Consider the following 24,579-nt stretch of genomic DNA (forward strand, 5'->3'; position numbering starts at 1 on the left):
TAATTGCTGGTAAAATGAGCAGATGACAAAAATTGGTGAAATGGTAAATAATGATCGGGACAGGTTAGTTATACAAACCTATCTAAATTGCTTAGTAAGATGGACTCTTTTGAACAACATTTGTATTTGGCTGTATGAAAACACATCATCAGGAACAAAGAATGCAGGTTACACTTAGAAGATAGGGGACTGTATCCTGGAATGCAGCAATACTGAAAAGGATTTAGGAGTCATAATGAATAACCAATTAAACAAGAACTCCCAATAGGATTCTGTAGCTAACAGTCTAATGCAATCCTGGATATATAAGCAATTGAATATTAAGCAGGAATAGGGAGGTGGTATTACCACTGAATATGCAGTTAGTGAGATCATTACTGAAACGTTATGTCCAGTTCTGGTAGTCCACACTTCAAAAGGGATTGTGGAAAAACTGAACAGGGTTCAGAAAAGAACTACAAGAATGATTTAAAATCTAGAAAGCATGCCTCATAGCAAGATGCTTAAGAAGCTCATTCTAGTTTATTCAAGAGAAAAATTAAAGAGTTGGCTTAATCCTGTTCTACAAGTACCTATGTGGGCAAGAGATTTTGAATAGTTCTTTAATCTAACAGAACAAAGGCATAACAAGATCCAATAGCTGGAAGCAGAAGCTAGACAAATTCAGACTAGCAATGAGGTTAAAATTTTTTAACTGTGAGGATTAATGTCCACTGGAATATCTTAATTAAGGATGTGGTGGATTCTCTATCTCTTGAAGTCTTTAAATCAAAACTAAGTATTTTTATGCTGAAAGGTATTAATGGCTGCCATCAAGCAAGTCTTTGATCTATAAACAATTACATACCTGATGGGTTTGCTAAACTAAACAGAAGGAACAATTAAATATTCCTTTGGGTATGTCTACACTACAGGATTAATTCGAATTTATATAATTCGAATTTAGGAAACCGATTTTATAAATTCGAATGTATTCGGCCACACTAGGCACCATTAATTCGGTGGTTTGCGTCCAAGCTACCATAGTAGCATCGATTTCCAGAGCGTTGCATTGTGGGTAGCTTTTACATAGCTATCCCATAGTTCCCGCAGTCTCCACCCCCCTTGGAATTCTGGGTTGAGACCCCAGTGCATGATGGGGCAAAAAACATTGTCGCAGGTAGTTCTGGGTACAGCCTCCCCCTCCCTCCCTGAAAGCAACGGCAGACAACCATTTCGCGCCTTTTTTCCTGAGTGAACTCTGCAGACTCCATTCTGCATCAAGCATGGATCCCGTTGTGCTCCAGAACGCAGTCTTGAACATTATAAACACCTCGCGCTTTCTCGTGGAGTTTATGCTTACACAGGACCAGAAAAAAGAGGCAAGGAGGAGGAGGCGGCGATTGCAGCGCAGCGACCAGCGTGATGAGGACATGGACACGGACACAGAATTCTCTGACACCGCGGGCCCCGGTGCTTTGGAGATTATGATGTTAATGGGCCAGGTTATAGGCTTGGAACGCCGATTCTGGGCCCGGGAAACAAGCACAGACTGGTGGGACCGCATAGTGTTGCAGGTGTGGGACGATTCCCAGTGGCTGAGAAACTTTCGCATGCGTAAGGGCACTTTCATGGAACTTTGTGACTTGCTTTCCCCTGCCCTGAAGCGCCAGAATACCAAGATGAGAGCAGCCCTCACAGTTGAGAAGTGAGTGGCGATAGCCCTGTGGAAGCTTGCAACGCCAGACAGCTACCGGTCAGTCGGGAATCAATTTGGAGTGGGCAAATCTACTGTGGGGGCTGCTGTGATGCAAGTAGCCAAAGCAATCACGGAGGTGCTGCTACGAAAGGTAGTGACTCTGGGAAATGTGCAGGTCATAGTGGATGGCTTTGCTGCAATGGGATTCCCTAACTGTGGTGGGGCAATAGATGGAACCCATATTCCTATCTTGGCACCGGAGCACCAGGGTACCCAGTACATAAACCGCAAGGGGTACTTCTCAATGGTGCTGCAAGCACTTGTGGATCACAAGGGACGTTTCACCAACATCCATGTGGGCTGGCCGGGAAGGGTTCATGACGCTCGCGTCTTCAGGAACACCAATCTGTTTAAACGGCTGCAGCAAGGGACTTACTTTCCGGACCAGAAAATAACCGTGGGGGATGTTGAAATGCCAATTGTTATTCTTGGGGACCCAGCCTACCCCTTAATGCCATGGCTCATGAAGCCATACACAGGCAGCCTGGACAGGAGTCAGGAGTTGTTCAACTACAGGCTGAGCAAGTGCAGAATGGTGGTAGAATGTGCATTTGGCCGTTTAAAAGGTCGCTGGCGATCCTTATTGACTCGCTCAGACCTCAGCCAAACCAATATCCCCATTGTTATTACTGCTTGCTGTGTGCTTCACAATCTCTGTGAGAGCAAGGGGGAGACCTTTATGGCAGGGTGGGAGGCTGAGGCAAATCGCCTGGCTGCTGATTACTCGCAGCCAGACACCAGGGCGATTAGAAGAGCACACGATGAAGCGCTGCGCATTAGGGAAGCTTTGAAAACCAGTTTCATGACTGGCCAGGCTACAGTGTGAAATTTATGTTTGTTTATCCTTCATGAAAACCCGCCCCCTTTATTGACTCATTCTCTGTAAGGAACCCACCCTCCCCCTTCCCCCAGCTTGCTTTCAAAGGAAATAAAGTCACCATTGTTTAAAAATCATTTATTCTTTATTAATTGATTATAAAAAGAGGGAGAGAACCTGAGTGGGGTTTGGGAGGAGGATCAGCGGGAAGGAAAAGCCCAGTAAAAAAAGGTTAAAAAAATGGCAGCCTTTTGCTTGGGCTGTCCACTGGGGTGGAATGGGAGGGTGTACGGAGCCTCCCCCCCCGTGTTCTTACACGTCTGGGTGTGGAGGCTATGGAACATGGTGAGGAGGTTGGGGGGTTATACAGGGGCTGTAGCGGCACAGAACCTGAGTGGGGTTTGGGAGGAGGATCTGCGGGAAGGAAAAGCCCAGTAAAAAAAGGTTAAAAAAATGGCAGCCTTTTGCTTGGGCTGTCCACTGGGGTGGAATGGGAGGGTGTACGGAGCCTCCCCCCCCGTGTTCTTACACGTCTGGGTGTGGAGGCTATGGAACATGGTGAGGAGGTAGGGGGGTTATACAGGGGCTGTAGCGGCACTCTGTTCTCCAGCAGCCGTTCCTGAAGCTCCACCAGACGCCGGAGCATGTCTGTTTGCTCACGCAGCAGCCCCAGCGTTGCTTCCCGACTCCTCTGATCTTCCTGCCGCCACCTCTCATCTCGAGCGTCTCTCCTCTCCTCACGTTGGTCCCTTCTGTCCTCACGTTGGTCCCTCATGTCCTCACGTTGGTCCCTCCTGTCCTCACGGTCACTGGCTTCTTTCCTATACTTGCAAACCGTCTCCTTCCACTCATTCAGATGAGCTCTTTCATTCCTGGTGGATTGCATGATTTCGGAAAACATCTCTTCTCTCGTCTTTTTTTTACGACGCCTTATCTGGGATAGCCTTCGGGAAGGAGGAGGGAGGCTTGAAACATTTGCACCTGCTGGAGGGAGTGAAAAAAGGAGAGAATTTTTTTTAAAGATACATTTTTCAGAACAATGCTTATACTCTTTCACGGTGTATACTATTCACATTACATAGCACATGTGATTTCTGTGCAAGGTCGCATTTTGCCTCTTAATATTGAGTGCCTGTGGCTTTGCTGCTAGAGATCACAGACGCAGGTCGGGGCAACAGAATTCACCTTGCATGCTGCCATGGTAAGCCACTGTCTTTAGGCTTCTGCGCCCTGCTTTCCCACATACCAAGCAAAGCCCGTTGTGCTGCAGTTTTCCTGTTAGCTTGTTTTCTGCTGCTGAAGGTTAACACCCCCACCCATCCAATTCTCTGGGATGAGTGCTTTCTCCCTCCCCCCACCGCGTGGCTGGTATCAGGGAAGATCCCTGCAGGAACCAAACTAACACCCCCCCCCCACCCGCCATGAATTCTCTGGGATGAGTGCTTTCTCCCTCCCCCCACCGCGTGGCTGGTATCAGGGAAGATCCCTGCAGGAACCAAACTAACACCCCCCCCCCCCACCCGCCATGAATTCTCTGGGATGAGTGCTTTCTCCCTCCCCCCACCGCGTGGCTGGTATCAGGGAAGATCCCTGCAGGAACCAAACTAACACCCCCCCCCCACCCGCCATGAATTCTCTGGGATGAGTGCTTTCTCCCTCCCCCCACCGCGTGGCTGGTATCAGGGAAGATCCCTGCTAGCAAAACGTGAAAAGCTCTGGGCCAATCCTCCCCCCCCCCTTTGCACTTGGCTAAATGCAGGGAAGGATTTCTTTTCAGCCACAGGCAAACAGCCCAGTAGGAACGGCCACCTCTGTCCCCTTAATTAAATTCCCTTATTTCAACCAGGTTACCCTAAGCGATATCACTCTCCTGAGGATTACACAGCAAGATAAAGAACGGATGTTGCTTGAATGCCAGCAAACACCGGGACCATACGCTGCCAGGCTCTGTCAGGCAATGATACCAGATTACTTGCTACTAGCATGGCGTGGTCAAGTGTCCTACCATGGAGGACGGAATAAGGCTGCACTGCCCAGAAACCTTGTGGCAAGGCTTTTGGAGTACCTCCAGGAGAGCTTCATGGAGATGTCCCTGGAGGATTTCCGCTCCATCCCCAGACATGTTAACAGACTTTTCCAGTAGCTGTACTGGCTGCGAATGCATCCCAAGTGCTCAGGGCAAATTAATCATTAAAAATGCTTGCTTTTAAACCATGTTTTATATTTTAAAAGGTAAACTCACCTGAGGTCCCTTCCATGGGGTCATGGTCTTGGGTGCTGGCTTGGGAGGCTTGGGAGGGTACTTCAGTCAGGGTGAGAAACAGTTCCTGGCTGTTGGGGAGAACGGAGAGCTGGGTGCTCTCTGCCAGCTCGTCCTCCTCCTCCTCCTCTTCCCCTTCCACGGAATCATCAGGTGTACCTGATGATATTATCCCCAGCTCGGAATCCACAGTCAGAGGAGGGGTAGTGGTGGCGGCCCCCCCTAGAAATGCATTTAGCTCAGCGTAGAAGCGGCATGTCCGCGGCTCTGACCCGGAGCGACCGTTTGCCTCCTTTGCTTTTTGATAGGCTTGTCTGAGCTCCTTGACTTTCACGCGGCACTGATCTGTGTCCCTATTGTGGCCTCTCTCCATCATGCCCTTGGAAATTTTTTCATAAGTTTTGGCATTTCGTCTTTTCGAACGCAGTTCAGCTAGCACTGAATCCTCTCCCCATATAGAGATCAAATCCAGTACCTCCTGTACGGTCCATGCTGGTGCTCTTTTTCGATTATCAGCCTGCATGGTTACCTGTGCTGATGAGCTCTCTGTGGTCACCTGTGCTCTCCACGCTGTGCAAACAGGAAATGAAATTCAAATGTTCCCGGGGCTTTTCCTGTCCACCTGGCCAGTGCATGCGAGTTCAGATTGCTGGCCAGAGAGGTCACAATGGTGCACTGTGGGATAGCTCCTGGAGGCCAATAACATCGAATTGCGGCCACACTAACGCTAATTCGAATTGACAAATTCGATTTTGGCGCTACTCCGCTCGTCGGGGTGGAGTACAGAAATCGAATTAAAGGGCTCTTTAATTCGAATTAAATGGCTTCGTTGTGTGGACGGGTCAAGCGTTAATTCGAATTAAGGCAGCTAAATCCGAATTAAAGTCGTAGTGTAGACCAGGCCTTTGTGTACTGTATCTGAAACAGTATGAGGCTACCACCCAAGGCAGTGGGCTGCATGACAAGCTAAGCAGAGCTAAACTGTGTGGGCTCAGAGTTTTCCCTGGGATGGATTATAAACACAGGGACTAGGGGATTGATTTAATATAGCTATGTAAGGCGGAAAGCCAGCAGAAACTGAGAGATGCAGTTGTGAGAGTGGTCCTAAGAGGAAGCAGAGGCACATAGCTCCTTGGGGCACAAGACTTGCTGGAAAAGCAGGCTTGGAAATTATGCAAGGAAACTGCCTGCTGCTGTTTGTTTCTACTGCATTCAAACAGGACTTTGTGTTTATTCCTTGCAAATAAACAGGATTGCAATTAGGATTTCTCTTAACTGAAACAACACAGCCCCAAACAGTGGCTAACCACTTGGGCCAAAATGGCAACACTATCGTTCTATAATGTCTGGTATAATTCAAACAGAAGTTATAGGTTTGCTGCAGAAATTACTGAGTGAGGGTATATGGCCTGTGTTATGCAGAAGATCAGACTAGCTAAATAATTATAATGCCCCCATCCCCGGCCTTAAAAATCTATGAATTTATTAAATGAGAGATCAAATAAAAATAATGGTTTCTCTTGGTTTTTTTAGCTTATTTATTTTCACTTATTCCTCTATAATTAGAAAGGGGAATTCAGGTGAGGTGTCATCTAACTCATTTAAAAACCAACTAGATTTTGAGTTGAAAAGTAACTAGATTTCAAAATTGACTGTGTCCTGTTACATATTAATTCAACAAACTGGATCAGTCTGTCACGTAAATTCTTGTCTGTCCTGGCACCACTGACACATCCTTCAATTTTGATGGGAATGTGAATTGGGCTGTTGAGTGGTAAACTCTTTTATTTGTTTCCACTGTGAGCGCTATTTGTTTTACAGAAGTCCCAGGGCACGTTAACACGTTCCTCTTTTCTCTGCACGGGAAGCTAAAGTTCCTAGAATCCCATGGCACATTCCTGTCATAAAGGCACTGTCACTTCAGGAATCTCACAGCAAGTTACCACAGCACTGCTCATCACTTTCCGGGGCATCAAATCAGAGGTTATATTAATGTGGCACCCGCAGTTACACCTCCTTGAGCAATAAACACAGCATTCAACAGGAATCAGAGAATAGGAGTAATAAGCTGGATGTGGGTTGTCTATTAGAGTTTACTTTTAGTCGGCATAGAAGCACAAACAAAGGCAACTCCAATAAATAAAGAGCTGAGTCAACTAACAGGAATAGGTCATCAGTCCTATTACCTCAATTCTCCATGATGTTACATATTTAATAATATGATCTTATTTATGACTTACTCTATTCATCTACCAGCATAAGACAATTGCATCTGTAGCGATATTTGAACAAAGTTTTAACACAAATAAACAATATTTTTAATCTTAAAAGTGTTTTACAAATGTTTCTTCACAATACCCATGACAAATCTCAGCAAGGAGGTATCTCAAACTGTAAAGCCTATTAGTTTATAATATGACTGATGTAATTTTACTAATTCATTCTTGGGAAGACGTGCAGTGCCTGCAGCAAGAGTGGGAAGTGTCAGATCTTCTCCCAGAACTAAAACATTGGCAGATGCAGGATATTCTCTACACTATTATATTTAGATGGATTGCCACAAAGCATTCTACATAATCAGTTCTGTACAGACCCAGATTATGGACCTGCACACCTATTTCTAAACATTGTAAACTGAGGTTGCACCAGCATTTCAATTACAGATCTTTGCTTTCAAGCAGTTATACATCAAGAACAAATTTCAGCCTGGGGCTTGGATTTTACAGAGACCAGATCCTTTTCCCAATTAAATCAATGGGGGTTTTGCCATAAACTCTTGTGGGAGCAGGCCCAGAATCTAGTGCTGGTAGAAGACCCTTTTACAAAGATTTTGCAAAATTTGTTTGGTTATTTGAGCCATCAGAATTGTTACAAATTACAATTGCAAAAGATTTTTGGCTACAATAAATCATTTTTTTTAAAACAAATATTTCAGGCCATCATTTTGTAATGGAGACTTAGCTACTTAACATATTGGGGGAACAAACTCTGACTGGATTTAATTTTAAAAACACAATTCCAAATGTACCGCGATATTGAAAAACAATTCTTGGCAATGTTTTAGTGTTTGGTTGTGTTCCAGGCATACCTCAGGTCACACCTAACAGAACTAGTTAAAATATTAAAGTTCCCCCCCCCCCATTAGAAAAACAAACAGAGAAAATATTAAAATCATGGATCAGACTGGGGGAAAAGGTGTGATATTCTACTTATGCTTCACGCAAAATCTCAAAGTGGCTGCATGTTTCTGCTATGATGATCATTAATGAAATAGGTAACAACACTGACAGAGTTGTCATGATTAGGCTCTTATAGCTGCTTCTCTTCCCATCTATCTGCAGATACAGTAAGAATACTATACCATGATGTCACATTAAGTTAGTTTCTCAGGAGCCATAAGGGCTAGAAAATTATCTAAAAAAAGAAGAAGTTTACCTTCTTCAGAAGCTAAGCCTTGCCTATGCAGAGTGCAGTAGCTTACCAAAATCAGGTTAAAAACCTATTCAATTAAACTCATGAACTTTTCTAACATAGACAAAGCCCAAAATGGCCACCAGCAAGTATTAGCTCCATCAAACCTCTGATTAAGGAAACAGAATACAATACTGTAATAGGATAATAGTAAACAAAATGTGCATGGTTAACAATGCCATATGTGCTTTCAGCACATAAAGGATTAGCCTTATCTGTGCATTTCTTTCTTTGCATATTTTGTCCACTGTTACACCATAGCTGCTATGGTGAGGTGAGTTCTCTTATTTGTTTACTCGGCTGTTTTGTTGCTTAGCAGTGTTATTATGCTCTTAGGGCCTCATCCTAAACCCACTGAAGTCAATGGGAGCCTTTCCATTTACTTCAATGGACTTTGGATTACGCTGTTACAATGCTATTTGTACAGTGTAATTTGCCTAGGGAGTACTTTTCTGAGATGTTCTTTCAACAGAATGAAAAAAAAAATTTGTGGAGTTAAAACAATGGTATTTTCTCACATTTATAAAAACCTTAGCTATTAGAAACAGTAAATAAAACAATAAAATTTTATAGTCAATAAAGTACAGTACATGAAGGGTTTGCCTACACCGCAATTAAAAACCTGTGGCTGGCCCTTGCCAGCTGACTCCGGCTTGTGCTAAGGAACTGTTTAATTGCAGTGCAGACATTTGGGCTCCGGCTGATGGAAGGGTCCCAGAGCTCAGGCTGCAGCCAGAGCCCCAAAATCTACACCGCACTTAAACAGCCCCATAGTCCGAGCCCCATGAGCCCAAATCAGCTTGCACAGGCCAGCCATGGGTGTCTAACTGCAGTGTAGACATACCCTAAGGCCAGGTCTACACTACAAACTTTTATTGGCATAACTAATCCACACCCCTGAGCGTAGTTATAACGACCTAACCACCAGTGCAGACAGGGGAGAAGCTCTCCCGCCAACATAGCTACCGCCTCTCGGGGAGGTGGATTAAGTACACCCGTCAGTGTAGTAGCAGCTTCACTAAAGCACTACAGCTGCTGCAGCGCTGTACATGAAGACAAGCCATAAGAGTCCAGCTACATTACAAAAGCAAGCCAGTCAACAGACCCTGACTCAGCTGTAAACAGCTTTAACCCTATTAGTAATCATGGCTAGGTCTTCTTTAATTATGTTGTTGGGACAAGGGGCAACCATTTTGTAACCAAACCTCCGGACTTCATTGTGTGTCATTTTGATGGGCCCCAGTTCAGTTCAAAACTAGCCTGTGTCTTCCAGATAAGCATCCATGCTGAAAATGAGTGATATCTGGCAATTAGGTGTCAAACACGGCTGTGCCCAGCACCCACTAACACTGATGAAAATAGGTTGTGTTGGTATGGAAGAGGTCCACTGCCTTTAACACTTGCTGTAGCAAAATACCTAAAATGCTGTCAACACAAATGGAACTCTTCAACTCCAGGAGTTACTGGTATTGGGGAGAGGTGTTTGACATCTACTATCAACCAGCATATTTTAGCAGTACACGCACACACCTAGTAAAAACATATCCATCCCCTTGCAGGAGAAGTGTCAGAAGCCAAAAGAGGAATCTGCTCACTTCAGTAACTGGTCTAGGAGATTACTCCTGAGTGCATTCTGTGCCAAAAATTAAAAATTCTGTGCACAATATTTTAAAATTCTGCAAGTTTTATTTGTCAATAAATAAATGCAGAGGCTCCAGTATGGCAGTGGGGAGCACAGGCCACTGGCTGCAGGAAGGTGGGAGATCATCCTGCAGCCCCCCCCCACCCCCAGGACACGGACTCAGCGGTGAGACTGCACCCGACTCTGACATAGCACAAGGCCTGATCCTGCCCCAGAAACACCCTGGGGCCCTGCCCCTCTGTGTCAGGCACACCAGGTGTGGGGAAGGCAGGCTCAACCAGGCAGGATCCAAGAGTGGAGGGGCTCAGTTTGGGGGGATCCAGGTGCAGGGGGAGAGGATTCTGTGTGCGACAATCTGGGTGCAGGCAGCTCACTGTGGGGTCTAGGTGTGGGAGGATCTGGATGCACAGAGGCTCGTTGGGGGGGTTCCAAGTACAGGGGCAATGGGACTCTGCAGGGGCTTCCAGGTGAAGGTGGTTGAGGCTCAGTGGAGAGGTCTGGGGATCTCAGCAGGGGGGTCTGGGTGCTGGGGGAGTGGGGCTTGCTGGGGTGGGGGTCTGGGTGCAGCTAATTGGGAGTCAGTGGTGTGGGGGTCTGGATGTGGGGGTTCAGGGTGGTGCAGAGGGTGTGGCATCAGGGTGGGGGTTTGAGTGTAGGGAGCTCAGTGGGGGGTGGTCTGAGTGCAAGGGTGGGGGTCCAGAGGCAGGGGGTCTGGGTGCAGAGGGGCTCCAGATGCAGGGGTTGAGGTTCAGTAGAGTGGGGTTTGGGTATGGAGGGCTAGGGGGGATCTGGGGGTATGGGGTGAGGCTTGGAGGCAGTGTCTGGGTATGGGAGGTCTGGATGCATGGGGGTTGGGTGGAGCAGCTCCCAGTACAGTGACTCCTCTCCCCACAGCTGAGGAGCAATGGGGGCAGGAAGCAGGGGAGGATGCTGAGCTTCCTGCAACTGGGGGGGGGGGAGGCGGGAGGTTTTGGGGGGGGTCTGACACAGCCCCAGCCATTCCTTGCAGGGGAAGAGGAAGTCCTATCCTCTCCTGCCTCCAGCCCAGATGGGACTAGCAGCTGATCCAGGCTCAGGGTAGGAGCTACTGGCTGGGGTGTCCCCAGCCCCATGGTGATTTACCTCTCCACCGGCTGCCTGAAATGATGTATCTGTGCTGCTAGGGAGTTCTGCGTGACTGACTGCTCTTGCGGCTTCCCTTTGTTTCCCTGTCAGAAAGTCATTTTTCTGCAGGAAAACAAAGAAATCTGTGGGGGCGACATGAATTCTGCGCACGTGCAGTGGCGCAGAATCCCCCCAGGAGTTGCAAGGATCCAAAAAGATGTCAGTGGAGAGAGCAGAGAGATTAACATACAGTAGGGACTGCCTACGCAAAACTAAATTGGAAGGGTATTTGTGAGGACAAAGGGATAGTTTAAGGCAAGATGAATGGTATCCAAGTCCTGCAGTTAGAGCGGCCTGGTTGTACCAGTGAGTTAGTAAGACAGAGCAACAGGACACAGTCAGCTGATTCCTAGAAGTTGCTTGCTTGGATGCCTCATTTGGCAGGAAGATGAAAGATGGACAGAAGAGTGAGAAAAATACAAGCTTTCATAGAAGGATGGCAGAGCAATGAGGAAGTGATTAGGCAAAAAGAAAAAAAAAAAATCTATTCAGGGGCCCTTAAGTTTTAGTGGTTCTATAAACTTAACCCACCCCTGTGAAAATGGCAGCAGTGCAGAGCAATGAGTATCCAAAGAGTGCAATGGCACAAACCATCTACTGTTTAGCACATATTATTAGGCAGCACCTATTGGCCGCAATCATGGAGCTGGCCCCCTTTGTGCTAGGTACTGTACATTCCAAAAAGATGGTCCCTACCCTGAAGAGTTTACAATCCACATACTTGGATGATTTGTTCTTTTTGCATTTCCCCCCTGTCATAACTATAAAGGGAAGGGTAACAGCCCTCCTGTGTACAATACTATAAAATCCCTCCTGGCCAGAGACACCAACATCCTTTTACCTGTGAAGGGTTAAGAAGCTCAGGTAACCTGGCTGACACCTGACCCAAAGGACCAATAAGGGGACAAGATACTTTCATATCATGGTGGGGGGAAGGCTCTTGTTTGTGCTCTTTGTTTTGGGGGTTGTTCGCTCTTGGGCTCTTTGAATCTGATTACCCTGTAAAGTTATTTTCCATCCTGATTTTACAGAGATGATTTTTACCTTTCTTTCTTTAATTAAAAGTCTTCTTTTTAAGAACCTGATTGATTTTTCCTTGTTTTAAGATCCAAGGGGGTTGGATCTGGACTCACCAGGAATTGGGGGGGGGGGGGGGGGGAATGGTTAATTTCTCCTTGTTTTAAGATCCAAGAGTTTGGATCGGTGTTCACCAGGGAACTGGTGGAGAAGTCTCTCAAGGCTACCCAGGGAAGGGTTATAGTACTTGGGAGGGAGATATTCTGGAGGGGAGGTAGGCAGAGTTTCCCAAATAACTCATAAATAATTTGGGTGGTGGCAGCAAAAGCAGATCTAAGCTGGTAGTTAAGCTTAGAGGTTCTCATGCAGGTCCCCACATCTGTACCCTGGAGTTCAGAGTGGGGAAGGAACCTTGACACCCCCTATTTCTATATATTATTTTTGATCACAGTGTAGTTCTTGTGTGAACAATGTCTTGCACTTAGGTGATGCTGTAAGACTAGAACCCAAGACTTCAATAATCCAATCAGGGGATTTGCCAGTGTGGTAAAACAGGGACAATGAAAACTTAGGTCAACAGGAATTCCATGCTACAGGCATGTCTACACTACAACAACTATAGCACTGCAGCTATGCCGCTATAGTATAGACACTACAGTGATGAAATGGGTTTTTCTGTCACTAATAAATCATCCTCCTCCCCCTGCCCCCCACATTTGGGGGGGGGGGCACGGCAGGGGCTGGGGAGGGATCCTCACACATCCCTGCTCTGCCCCACTCCTGTTCACACTGGCACTTGCTGTGGCAAAACTTGTGTCTTTTGGGGGGGGGGGGAGAGGAGACGTTAACACCTCTGAAATACAAAAGTTTTGTCTTTCAATTGCCAGGGTAGACAATTAGCCTCATTAAAACAACACTGAAGAATGCAGGGTCCGTCTCACTTTACAACCGTCCCAAAATCATATAGCAAGAGGTTAAAACAGACTTCCCCCTATCCTACATAAGAATGCATTGCTATTCCCGACAGGAAACAGTCTGTCTAAGTTCTGGAGGCTAACAGGTAAATGGAGAGTATGTTCAGAGCACAGGTCTGAGAAAAGGTGAGTCAGAGAGCGCATGCTGAAATTCGTGTATGTAACACATGATGAGTGCCAACAAAAGCATAAAAAGATTTAACAGTCATGAATTCAGAGCTGTTTAAGATGATGTGTCAATTAGTAATCCAAGTGCCCTTGACATTGACTCACTAGATACCAAAGATAATGGAGCCAGTGAAAATAGAACAGCAGCTTTTGAAAAGCCACTACTAGAGCCCATGTCTGAAATACAGTTGCGAAGGGAGTGGAAAGAAGAATATTCAATATTCTCTATAAAGCTGCTGGACTGGTGCTTGGAGGGAGACTTCATTCTTCTGTTATGTGACCTAAGAGAACCCTTTCCTTCCAATAAGTTATAGTAAGTTCTTCAATGAAGCAGAGATACAGAGAAAGGAGCACTGTCCCCCTAAAAGGAATACTACAGAGGCCAAAATGGACACAGGCCAGCTATCAAATACCAAAGCTGTCTGGAGTGCAGGGGCAGATTTTCTTATTCTCACGTTCTAGCTGGCTTCATATCTGAAGAAGGGGCAGCTATTCCAGGTACCAAACTCTGACCATAATGCTGACATACAGACATTCCAAGCAAGCATGTTTTTTTAAAAAAATCCATATTTGGGCACAAAGACCAAAGGAATTTCCTGCCAGATACATTCATTGGAGAGAGCACTGGTGGCTCAGTAGTAGAATTCTTGCCTCCCACGTAGGAGACTTGGATTTGATTCCCAGCCAATGCACTTTCATAGTCTAAATGCAGATACTGGAAAATTTCAAAAACTTGAGAGAAATCCCAACTGCCAGGTATCCTGGAATTTATAGGAAAAGCCTAAAGTCACAACGTAACTCAGGGTAGAGCATCCTTTAGCTCTCCACCACCACTGCTGCTGCTAGGGGATTGTGAAGGAAAGATCTATGCTCTGCTTCAAACAGCAAGCTAATTTAGGTTTATCTTATTATCTCTAGACCTCCTCAGGCTTCATCCAGATAAAGGAATCTCTACTCAACAGCAGGAGAGCACCAGCTACACTCCCAACTATTCAAGTCCTTTCACCAAGATAGTGCTCAAATTTCCATTAAAAATTCCTTTTTGTTTGTTCGGTTTGTTTTTAGGTGCTGCTCTGCCTCAGGCAAAACAAATATATTTAAAAGAAGGACAGGGAGAGAAGGTGAACAGTAAGTTCTCAGGAACTTGGGATCCTGACCAGTATGACCTCCCCTTTGTGAATTATTAAACCTAGTCTTTGTCACTTTTGTTGACACTGTACCCCAGTACAGCATGGAACAAATGAAAAGTAAAGCAAATACCATTCTCTCCTAGCAACAAAGTCAGCAGTTAAACTGTCTGTGCTGTACAGTACCTAGCCCAGACTAAACAACATGACTCATAGTCCCACTCTTATGGCTGTTTTGAAATCTATTAATTTTAAAAGTTATTGTGGTTTATTTAGTGCAGAAGCTACAAGCTCAAGAAAGGATGCTTTCCACACAATGCTTGAAGCAAGTACTACATTCTCTCCCAAAACCTAAATTTAAGCAGCCTTCCCTTCAGAATGCCAGTTCCCTTACTCATCCACTCCCTCAAAACCTAAAAACTGCATACAAACCTCACCCTCCAAACTGCCCTTACTTTATGCCCCTTCACATTAAACACAATCGTGGGTGTCCTCATTAGTGAGGAGCACACAGGTTCCTCACCAAAGAGGATACCCAGAGTTGACAGGTCAGAAGTTTTACACCCACATACAAAATCTAATTTCTTAAATGAAAGAATGAAAGAGTTATCAAGAGGGGATCAACAGAATTAAAATTCTAACCCAGGCTAGGTGGCTCAACAAGTAGTAAGTAAAACTGCTAAGTTTGTTGGGATCTCCAGGGCATGAGATCCCATCCTTGTCCATTTCTTTGTTTTACCTGAACAAGAACACTGCAGGCAAGGAGTGTGGAAGTTTAACATGTGTTGCATGCATGGGCTTCTACAAATCTAGCACTTTGAGTTGTTAATGTATGGCCCAACTCAGGAACTGAGGTTTTAAGGGGTGGAACTGTCCTCTTTCGGGAAGGGCGAATAATTTTCTCAATATTCAAAGACTACAACTTTAATCACATCAACCGACCTAGTTACAAATACCTTAATCCAGTTACAACACGGGTAAAGTTTGTAGTGTGGACAGGACCTAATCATATCCCAATGAAGATGCAAGAGCCTTGAGCAACCCAAAGCTTTGGCCTGGTTGCAGGAACATAGTTAGCAAGTTGACTACAAATCTTAACTGTTGTAACCATGTCCCTTGTCTCGGTTGCAATTATAGTGAAAATGGAAGCTTAGATAATTTTTTTAAAATGAGTTAGGGGACAGAGAAAGTCCTGACATGTCTACTTTAAAGTGCACTGTCAATATTCTAAATTTAGAAAAGAATTACAAAGAACTGAAGGGACTATTCAGGTACAGTTCTGACTCTGAAAAAAGGTTGTTGTTGATAAAGTTCAATCTGGGGGAGAGGTGGAACAAGCAACATATACTCAGCTTGACTCAGATCCCAGGGTGAGTTTACACAGCTGGGAATTACAATAAAAACAAATTTATAAACTGAGAAAAAGTAATATGGAACTACTAATGGACAAATATGGAAACTCAAAGATATTTAAGAGTCACTTTTTGAAGCAAATCCACACTTTAAGGAGATCTAGAACTCTAATTTTTAGCCACTGGTTCTAATTCAATCAAAATTAGGAGTTATAAATAACACATTGTTTTTTATTCTTTTAATTACTTCTTTCATTTACAGTAGCAGCCATAAGTCCTATTAAGGATTGGGGCCCTCAGTGTGCTAGGCCCTGTACACACACAGAGGAGGAACTGTTAGCTGGATAGTCAAATGTGAAATTAGTGGTCTCAATCTAGTTGCTAATGGAGAAGTGTCTACATTACAGTAAACACCATCTTATTTGGCATCCTTGCTTGTAGTCTCAACAGTGATGCCAAAGATTTGCAGAGGCATGGAGACTTTGATTTCATAGATATGGTATCTCCAGGTCAGAACTCCAGCACATTTAGCAGAAAGTAATAGGTGGGAAGCTTGACATGATGATGTTCATGCTGGGCCTTTTTGTGCAAATAAGTAAAATGAATCTCCAAGGTTCTCAAAAGAGCACCTTCATGTAGCCCTAAATTGGAATGCTTTTCTTTTATTCATTGACAAAAATTCTCATTAAAAAAATCTCAGCATGCACATTAATCAGTCAAGAACATTCCATCTGATGGAGAAAAGACTTAGGTAAACCCAACAAGAGATCTATGGAATGACAGTCAAAGGTATCATACTATAGCCGTAAGACACAGCAAGAGACCATACCACTTCTGACTGTGATCTCATCAACTCAAAGTAAATAGTTAATTTTGGTGAGGACCACCTCACAAAGAAAATAGTTTTGGTGATCTAGAAGCTGCTCTTCCGTCTTAGCTGATACTGAAGCACTGCAACAATACGGTGCAAAGGGGCACTGGACTGCTGCCTTTTGGATAATCCTAAAATCAAGGTCCTGACCACATATGATTATTAAAAATTCCATGGTACTTTCTGCAGAAGTACAGGACATTCTCCCTACCAATATTCCCTCCGCAGTGTCCATTGGAAGTATTTTTTACTTGCTATTTATGGTGGTCGGTGCACTGTTAAGTAGCTGTGGTATTCCACCCCAGGGAAAGCTGCATTTCAGTGGACAACAAAGAGATTCCTCTATATAGTTGGTAGAGCACTTTTTGATCCTTCTGGATCAAGTTATATTTAGATGTAATATCACCATGACTGTGCTCTGGATAATTCAACCACTACCACCATATTGACAAAACTTATGCTACTCACTGGCTAGACAAGTTAGTATATCTTCACCAAAGACACTCCTTCATTTAGGAAGGAGACACCCTTCCATCCCAGTGCAATTTTGTTACTGTATTGCCAACACCAAGAATTCAAAAATTATGAGTCAGGACTCAAAAGCCTCATCAGATTTTAATAAACAAATGTTGAGTCATTTTATTTGCCCCTGCCCATCTTTGCCCAGCACATTATAATTTAGAAGTTTATCTCAATGCTATTCTTATTCAACCCTTACCTTGTCTACTGCCCTTTAAATATTAATGCATTATGAATACCTTCCTTACTTGACAACTATATCTTCTTTTGCTCTTGCCTTTCCAACATAATCAGCAAAACACCACAGGCACAAAACATACAGCTTTTTATATTCTAAGCTTACTCCATAAACACTATCACATCAATCCTGTGTTAACCAATATCCACGGGTTCCTGATTGTCCAGAGTTTACACTTCAGAGATTGCTATTGTTTGGATCACTCCAAAAATAAAACACTCTCTTTCCAATCTCATCTATTTGTACTGTATAAACTTCCAGCCTTCCTATTCCCTGCCTCTCTGCCAACGACCTGCCCCTCAGTTGTTTCACCATTTCCCTTGAAAATATAGTTAACTTTGCAGTTTGTCTGGAAGAAGTAGCTAGTGTATTCCAAACTGGCATTCATGGATCCATTAGCAAAAGCAGTTGGAAAGCATGCAAGAAAACCGCACTGCAGAAATGCTTTAAGGAGGCAATTACAGGCAAGTAAAGTTGGCTAAGGTTGCAAAACTGTAATTTCACAGTCTTAGAGTATGTCTACACTAGGAGCAGCTGTGCCGCTGTACTGTAAGACACTTACTACAGCTATGGAAGGGGTTCTTTCATCAACCTAGAGATGTCTACACCAGAGTTTAGGTTGGCTTAAATTAGAGGTCCCCAAACTGTGGGGCACATGCCCCTAGGGAGGCGCGGAGGAACATTCGTGGGGGGGGGCACGGCTGCAGCCAGAGCGAGCCACCATGGGGGACGGGGAGGGAGCATCACCTGCTCTGCTCCTGGCCCTGGCTGCCGGCCCCAGGCTCTGCCCCCTTACCCTGTCTGTGTCCTGTCTCCGCCCCCCCCCGCCCCCCAAGCTACAGCCCCACTCCAGGCCTCAGCTCTGGGGAGGGCGGGGAAGACACAGACAGGGGTAAGGGAGAATGTGACCGTAAAAAGTTTGGGGACCACTGGCTTAAATACATCACATAGGGCATGAAATTCTTTACAGCTTGGAGCGATATAGTTAAGCCGACCTAACTATGCAGTGTGGACCAGTCCTTAGCCAACTTTACTTACCTATAACTGCCTCCTTAAAAGTATTTCAGAAGTGCTGAAACACTGCACTCCTACACACATACACAGCTAGAGGATACATGTACAGCTCCACAATATAAGGCTTTGCATACACTAAGGCCTGGTCTACACACAATTTTTGTACTAGTATAACTGTCAGTTAGGGGTATGGTTTTTTCTAACCAATATAGTTACACTGGTACCGGTGTGTATGTAGTTATACTGGTATATATGTTTACCATGGAAATCATAGAAATTTAGAGCTGGAAGGAACGGCAAGAGGTTATCTAGTCTAGTCCATCTCCCCGCACGGAGGCAGGATTAAGTATACCTAGACCAGGGGTAGTCAGTAGGCGGCCTGTGGGCCAAATCCGGACCACCAGACACTTTTGAATGGACCATGAATCTTTTTATTTACTTAATATAATTGTTACTGTAGTGTGAAAAATGTTTCTTTGGAGACTGGACCTTGACTTTACCTTGACCAAGAAATCTGGACCTTGCCAAAAAATAACTGACTACCCCTGACCTACACTATTCTTGACAAGGGTTTGTCTAATCTTTTCTTAAAAACCTCCAAGGACAGGGATCCCACAATCTCCCTAGGTAACTTGCTCCAGTGCTTAACGATCCTTAGAGTTAGAAAGTTTTTCCTAACATCCCTACTTAAATCTCCTTTGCTGCAAACTAAGCCAATTACTTCTTGTCCTACCCTCAGTGGACATGGAGAACAATTGATCCACCATTGTGTTTTTAACAAACTCTTACATATTAGAAGACTTTCTTACATTCCCCCACAGCCTTCTCTTTACTAGACTAAATCTACCCAGTTTTTTCAACTTTTCCTAAGAGGAAACTTTTATTTTTGTTGCCCTCTTCTGGACTCTCACCAGTGTGTTCACATGTTTATTAAAAGTGTGATACCTAAAGCTGAAAACAGTACTCCAGCTAAGGCCTCACTAGTGCTGAGTGGAATACAACAATTACTTCTGTGTCTCATATACAACATTCCTGTTAACAGATCCAGGATTACATCTGCCTTTTTCGCAACAGCATCACACCCTTAACTCATATTCAGTGTGATCCACTATAACCTTCTTTCCTGCAGCAGTGCTGCCTAGCCAATTATTCCCAATTTTGTATGCATTAGAGTTTTCATTTGTAAGTGTAGTACTTTGCACTTGTCTTTATTAAATTTCATTTTATTGATTTCAGACCAATTCTCCAATTTACCAAGATCATTTTGAATTCTAATCCTGTTCTTCAAAGTGCTTGCAATCTTCTCCCAGCTTGGTGTCATCCACACATTTTATAAGCATACTTTCCACTCTATTATCCAAGTCATTAATGAAAATATTGACTAGTACTGGATCCAGGATAGACCCATGCAAGATCCCACTTCGTATGTCCTTAATTTAACAGCAAATCACCGATAAATACTCTTTAATTATGGTTTATTTAGTTTAGACCACATTTTCCCTAGTTTGCTTAGAAAAATGTCATGTTGGTCTGTGCTAAAAGCCTTATTAAAATCCAGCTATATCACATCTACTGCTTCCCCCTAGTCACTAGGTCAGTTATCCCAAAGAAAGAAGTTAAATTGGTTTGTTCTTGACAAATCCATGCTTGCTATTACATAGCACCTTTTTATCCCCTAGGTTTAAACAAATTAATTGTTTAATAATTTGGTCCAGTATCTTTATGCTTATTCCCCATCTGATATGGCAGTAAGCTATACTACTATGGGCTGGTCTACACTAACCCCCCCACTTCGGACTAAGGTACGCAAATTCAGCTACGTTAATAACGTAGCTGAATTCGAAGTACCTTAGTCCGACGTTACCGCGGTCCAGACGCAGCAGGAAGGCTCCCCCGTCGATGCTGCGTACTCCGCTCGCCGAGCTGGAGTACCAGCGTCGAAGGCGAGCACTTCCGGGATCGATCCGGGGCACTTCCGGGATCGATCCGGGATCGATTTATCGCGTCTTAACCAGACGCGATAAATCGAACTCAGAAAATCGATTGCTTACATCCGGACCCGGATGTAAGTGAAGACGTACCCTAGAAGTACATTTAATTAATACTCCTGGGGGAATTCTGCATCACGATTCGTGTCTGACCAGGATGGTGAGAGTGACTGTGAAATGCTCAGGGAGATTCAAGAAGCTATTAAAATAAAAAAGCTCAATAATAATAATGAGGGATTTCAATTAGCCCCATATTGACTGGGTACATGTCACCTCAGGACGGGATGCAGAGATAAAGTTTCTTGACACCTTAAACGACTGCTTCTTGGAGCAGCTGGTCCTGGAACCCACCAGAGGAGAGGCAATTCTTGATTTAATCCTAAGTGGAGGACAGGATCTGGTCCAAGAGGTGAATATAGCTGGACCGCTTGGTAATAGTGACCATAATTAAATTTAATATCCCTGTGGCAGGAAAAACACCACAGCAGCCCAACACGGTAGCATTTAATTTCAGAAAGGGGAACTACACAAAAATAAGGAGGTTAGTTAAACAGAAATTAAAGGGTATAGTGCCAAAAGTGAAATCTCTGCAAGCTGCGTGGAAACTTTTTAAAGACACCATAATAGAGGCTCAACTTAAATGTATACCCCAAATTAAAAAACATAGTAAGAGAACCAAAAAAGAGCCACCGTGGCTAAACAACAAAGTAAAAGAAGCAGTGAGAGGCAAAAGGGCATCCTTTAAAAAGTGGAAGTTAAATCCTAGTGAGGAAAATAGAAAGGAGCATAAACACTGGCAAGTGAAGTGTAAAAATGCAATTAGGAAGGCCAAAAAAGAATTTGAGGAACAGTTAGCCAAAGACTCAAAAAGCAATAGCAAGTTTTCTTTTTTAAGTACATCAGAAGCAGGAAACCTGCTAAACAACCAGTGAGGCCACTGGACGAGTGAGGTGCTAAAGGAAAGATTAATAAGACTGGGACTATTTAGCTTGGAAAAGAGACAGCTAAGGAGATATGATTGAGATCTATAAAATCATGACTTGTGTAGAGAAAGTAGATAAGGAAGTGCTGTTTACTACTTCTCATAACACAAGAACTAGGGGTCACCAAATGAAATTAATAGGCAGCAGGTTTAAAACAAATAAAAGGAAGTATTTCTTCACACAACACACAGTCAACGTGTGGAACTCCTTGCCAGAGGATGTTGTGAAGGCCAAGACCATAACAGGGTTCAAAAAAGAATTAGAAAAATTCATGGAGGATAGGTCCATCAATGGCTATTAGCCAGGGTGGGTAGGAATGGTGTCCCTAGCCTCTGTTTGCCAGAAGCTGGGAATGAGCGACAGGGGATGGATCACTTGATGATTGCCTGTTCTGTTCATTCCCTCTGGGGCACCTGGCACTGGCCACTGTCGGAGGACAGGATACTGAGCTAGATGGACCTTTGGTCTGACCCAGTAGGGCCATTCTTATGTTCTCCCCGCAGATTTCTTTACTTCCCTGCATCCAGACTCCCCCGCTTGCTGAACCCCAACCACCTTTACCTGGACCCCCCTGCAGAGTCCCATTGCCCCTGCACCTAGAACCTCCCCAACAAGACTGTGCAACCAGATCCCCCATGCACCCAGACCCCGCACTGAGTCACCCGCACCCAGTTTGGTCCACACAGAACCTTCTCACTTCACACCAAGCCCCTCTACACATGGATCATGCTGGGCTGAGGCTGCCTGCTCACAACTGGTGCACCTGGCACAGAGGGGCAAGACCCTGGGGTGTTTCTGGGGCAGGCCTGGCCCTTGTGCTATGTCAGGGTTGGGTGCAGCCTCACTGCTGAGTTTCTGGGGAGCAGGGGGGGCTGCAGGGTGATCTCCCACCTCTGTGCAGCCAGCAGCCTGTGCTCCTCCTCAGTCCTCACAGCCATGCAGGAGCCTCCACATTAAAAATTCTGCAAATTCTCCACAATAAATAAAATATTGTGCACAGAATTTTTATTTTTTGGCATAGAATTCCCTCAGGAGTACAGTATACTGCACCCCCTGCTAGGCAGGCTGTACTAATTTAATTATACTGATAAAATTAAAATGGTACAACGTTTGTGTGGAGAGACCAACCTTTTCTTAAAATTTCCCACCACTGCAGCAACTATTGGAACACTAGTGTAGACCGGCTGCCTGACAGAGATATTTATCCACATCATCTAGACCTGTTGTGACAAAATTCAGGAAAAGAAGGGGCTACTGGGGGCAGGGACCTTGAAGTGCAGAGAATTTTTCAATACATCTGGTATATTTTAACCCTTCCCCTGTAAGTGCTCTCTTTGTATGTGAGGGGCTGAGCTGCACACACACTGATATTGAAAAATTGTACATCACAGTCAGGAACATCATCAACTTCAAGACATCAGCCTATTGTTTTGATCTCCTAGGGCTGCAATTAACACCCGAGATTAAAATCCTGTAATGAACTAAACCAAGCCAAGCCATTCCCGTGTGCAGTGAGTTTATTTGGTGCCCTGCCCGCCGGGAGAGGCCATTGCCCAGCCTGACTGGGTAGGTTTTCCACACAAGCAAGGGGGGAAGGGAAACATGTAATGGGGTTGCGATTGTAGCGTCTGGTGGGGGGAGGGGGGGCATGTCCAGGTGCTGCTGCCCGGTACCGTCAGCGGCATCCACGACGGATGAGCCCGGGGCGCCTCACTCGGTACCAACGCGGAGCAAGAGCCCAGGCACCAGACCCGCGAAACCCCGTCGGCCCCGGGAGCTGCAGGGCGGACCCCCGGTCTCTGGTGACCCCCGAGCCACTCCGCCCGCGCACCTCTCTCCCCGGGTCTCACCTGCCCCCGCGGGGCCCGGCCCGGTCCCCCGCGCTCTCCATCCTCACCCCCGCCGTTGCCATGGGATCCTGGCCACCCGCGCTTAGCCCCGGTCGCCGTCGCTGCCCTTAGCAACCGCACCCGGCACTGAGGCGCCGCGCCATTGGCCAAAGGCGCAACACCCAGAGCGTTCATTGGCTGGTGTCTGGAAGGGGTGGGGCAGAACCCGCGCATGCCTATTGCAAGGTGGCTGTGGGACCACCCCCTCTTGGCTCGTGCCGGTGTGATGACACGTATTAGCAACCCTCCGGTTTTGCAAGTAGGTGCAATTTCCGCCACGCAGCCTGACCATCTGGGCTTCTTGCTACCGCCTGGTCCATGGGGTTGCGAATCAGGAGGGATGGGGTTTGTGGTCATAAACACTCACAATCTGCTTCCTCCTGGCTAATGTGCCAATTGATTTATTGGGTGATTGAGGCACGCTGTTTCATTTTTTTGTGTGTGAATCCGTGAAAAGGGAGGTAAGGTTTGGGGGTATGGAGTATACCCCTGAGCCCAAGGTGATACCAGAGTGGCCCCTTTGATCGATCTGCTTCCTCCTGGCTAATGTGCCAAATTGATCTATTGGGTGATTGAGGCGCGCTGTTTCACTTTTTTGTGTGTGAATCCGTGAAAAGGGAGGTAAGGTTTGGGGGTATGGAGCATACCCCTGAGCCCAAGGTGATACCAGAGTGGCCCCTTTGATCGATCTGCTTCCTCCTGGCTAATGTGCCAAATTGATCTATTGGGTGATTGAGGCGCGCTGTTTCACTTTTTTGTGTGTGAATCCGTGAAAAGGGAGGTATGGTTTGGGGGTATGGAGCATACCCCTGAGCCCAAGGTGATACCAGAGTGGCCCCTTTGATCGATCTGCTTCCTCCTGGCTAATGTGCCAAATTGATCTATTGGGTGATTGAGGCGTGCTGTTTCACTTTTTTGTGTGTGAATCCATGAAAAGGGAGATAAGGTTTGGGGGTACAGCGCATGCCACTGAGCCCAAGGTGATACCAGAATGGCCACTTTCATTTTTTTCACTGGCTTCCTCCTTGCTTATTGCCAATGACTTGGCTGCTCATGCACCTGTCACTGGTCCATGGGGTTGCGAATCAGGAGGGATGGGGTTTGTGGTCAAAAACACTAACGATCTGCTTCCTCCTGGCTAATGTGACAAATTGATCTATTGGATGATTGAGGTGCGCTGTTTCACTTTTTTGTGTGTGAGTACGTGAAAAGGGAGGTACGGTTTGGGGGTACGGCGCATACCCCTGAGCCCAAGGTGATACCACTTTCATTTTTTTAATTTACTTTTATAATTTGCATTATACACATGGATACAAATACAGAGAATAATTTTTTAAAATAAAAAAC

General features: G+C 45.2%; 1 protein-coding gene across 1 annotated transcript in view; it reads right to left on the reverse strand.

Annotated features, from left to right (window-relative positions):
- TULP3 (TUB like protein 3) overlaps positions 1–23,255 on the reverse strand; it is an 81,218-nt gene extending 57,963 nt beyond the window's left edge. Inside the window, exon 1 of the mRNA XM_065420705.1 lies at positions 23,194–23,255. Within this exon, the coding sequence (XP_065276777.1) occupies positions 23,194–23,255 (62 nt within the window). The remainder of the gene's footprint in view (positions 1–23,193) is intronic.
- Between the last annotated feature and the right edge of the window lie 1,324 nt (positions 23,256–24,579).

The sequence above is a fragment of the Emys orbicularis genome, chromosome 1, assembly GCF_028017835.1.
Source record: "Emys orbicularis isolate rEmyOrb1 chromosome 1, rEmyOrb1.hap1, whole genome shotgun sequence".
Lineage (NCBI taxonomy): Eukaryota > Metazoa > Chordata > Testudines > Emydidae > Emys > Emys orbicularis.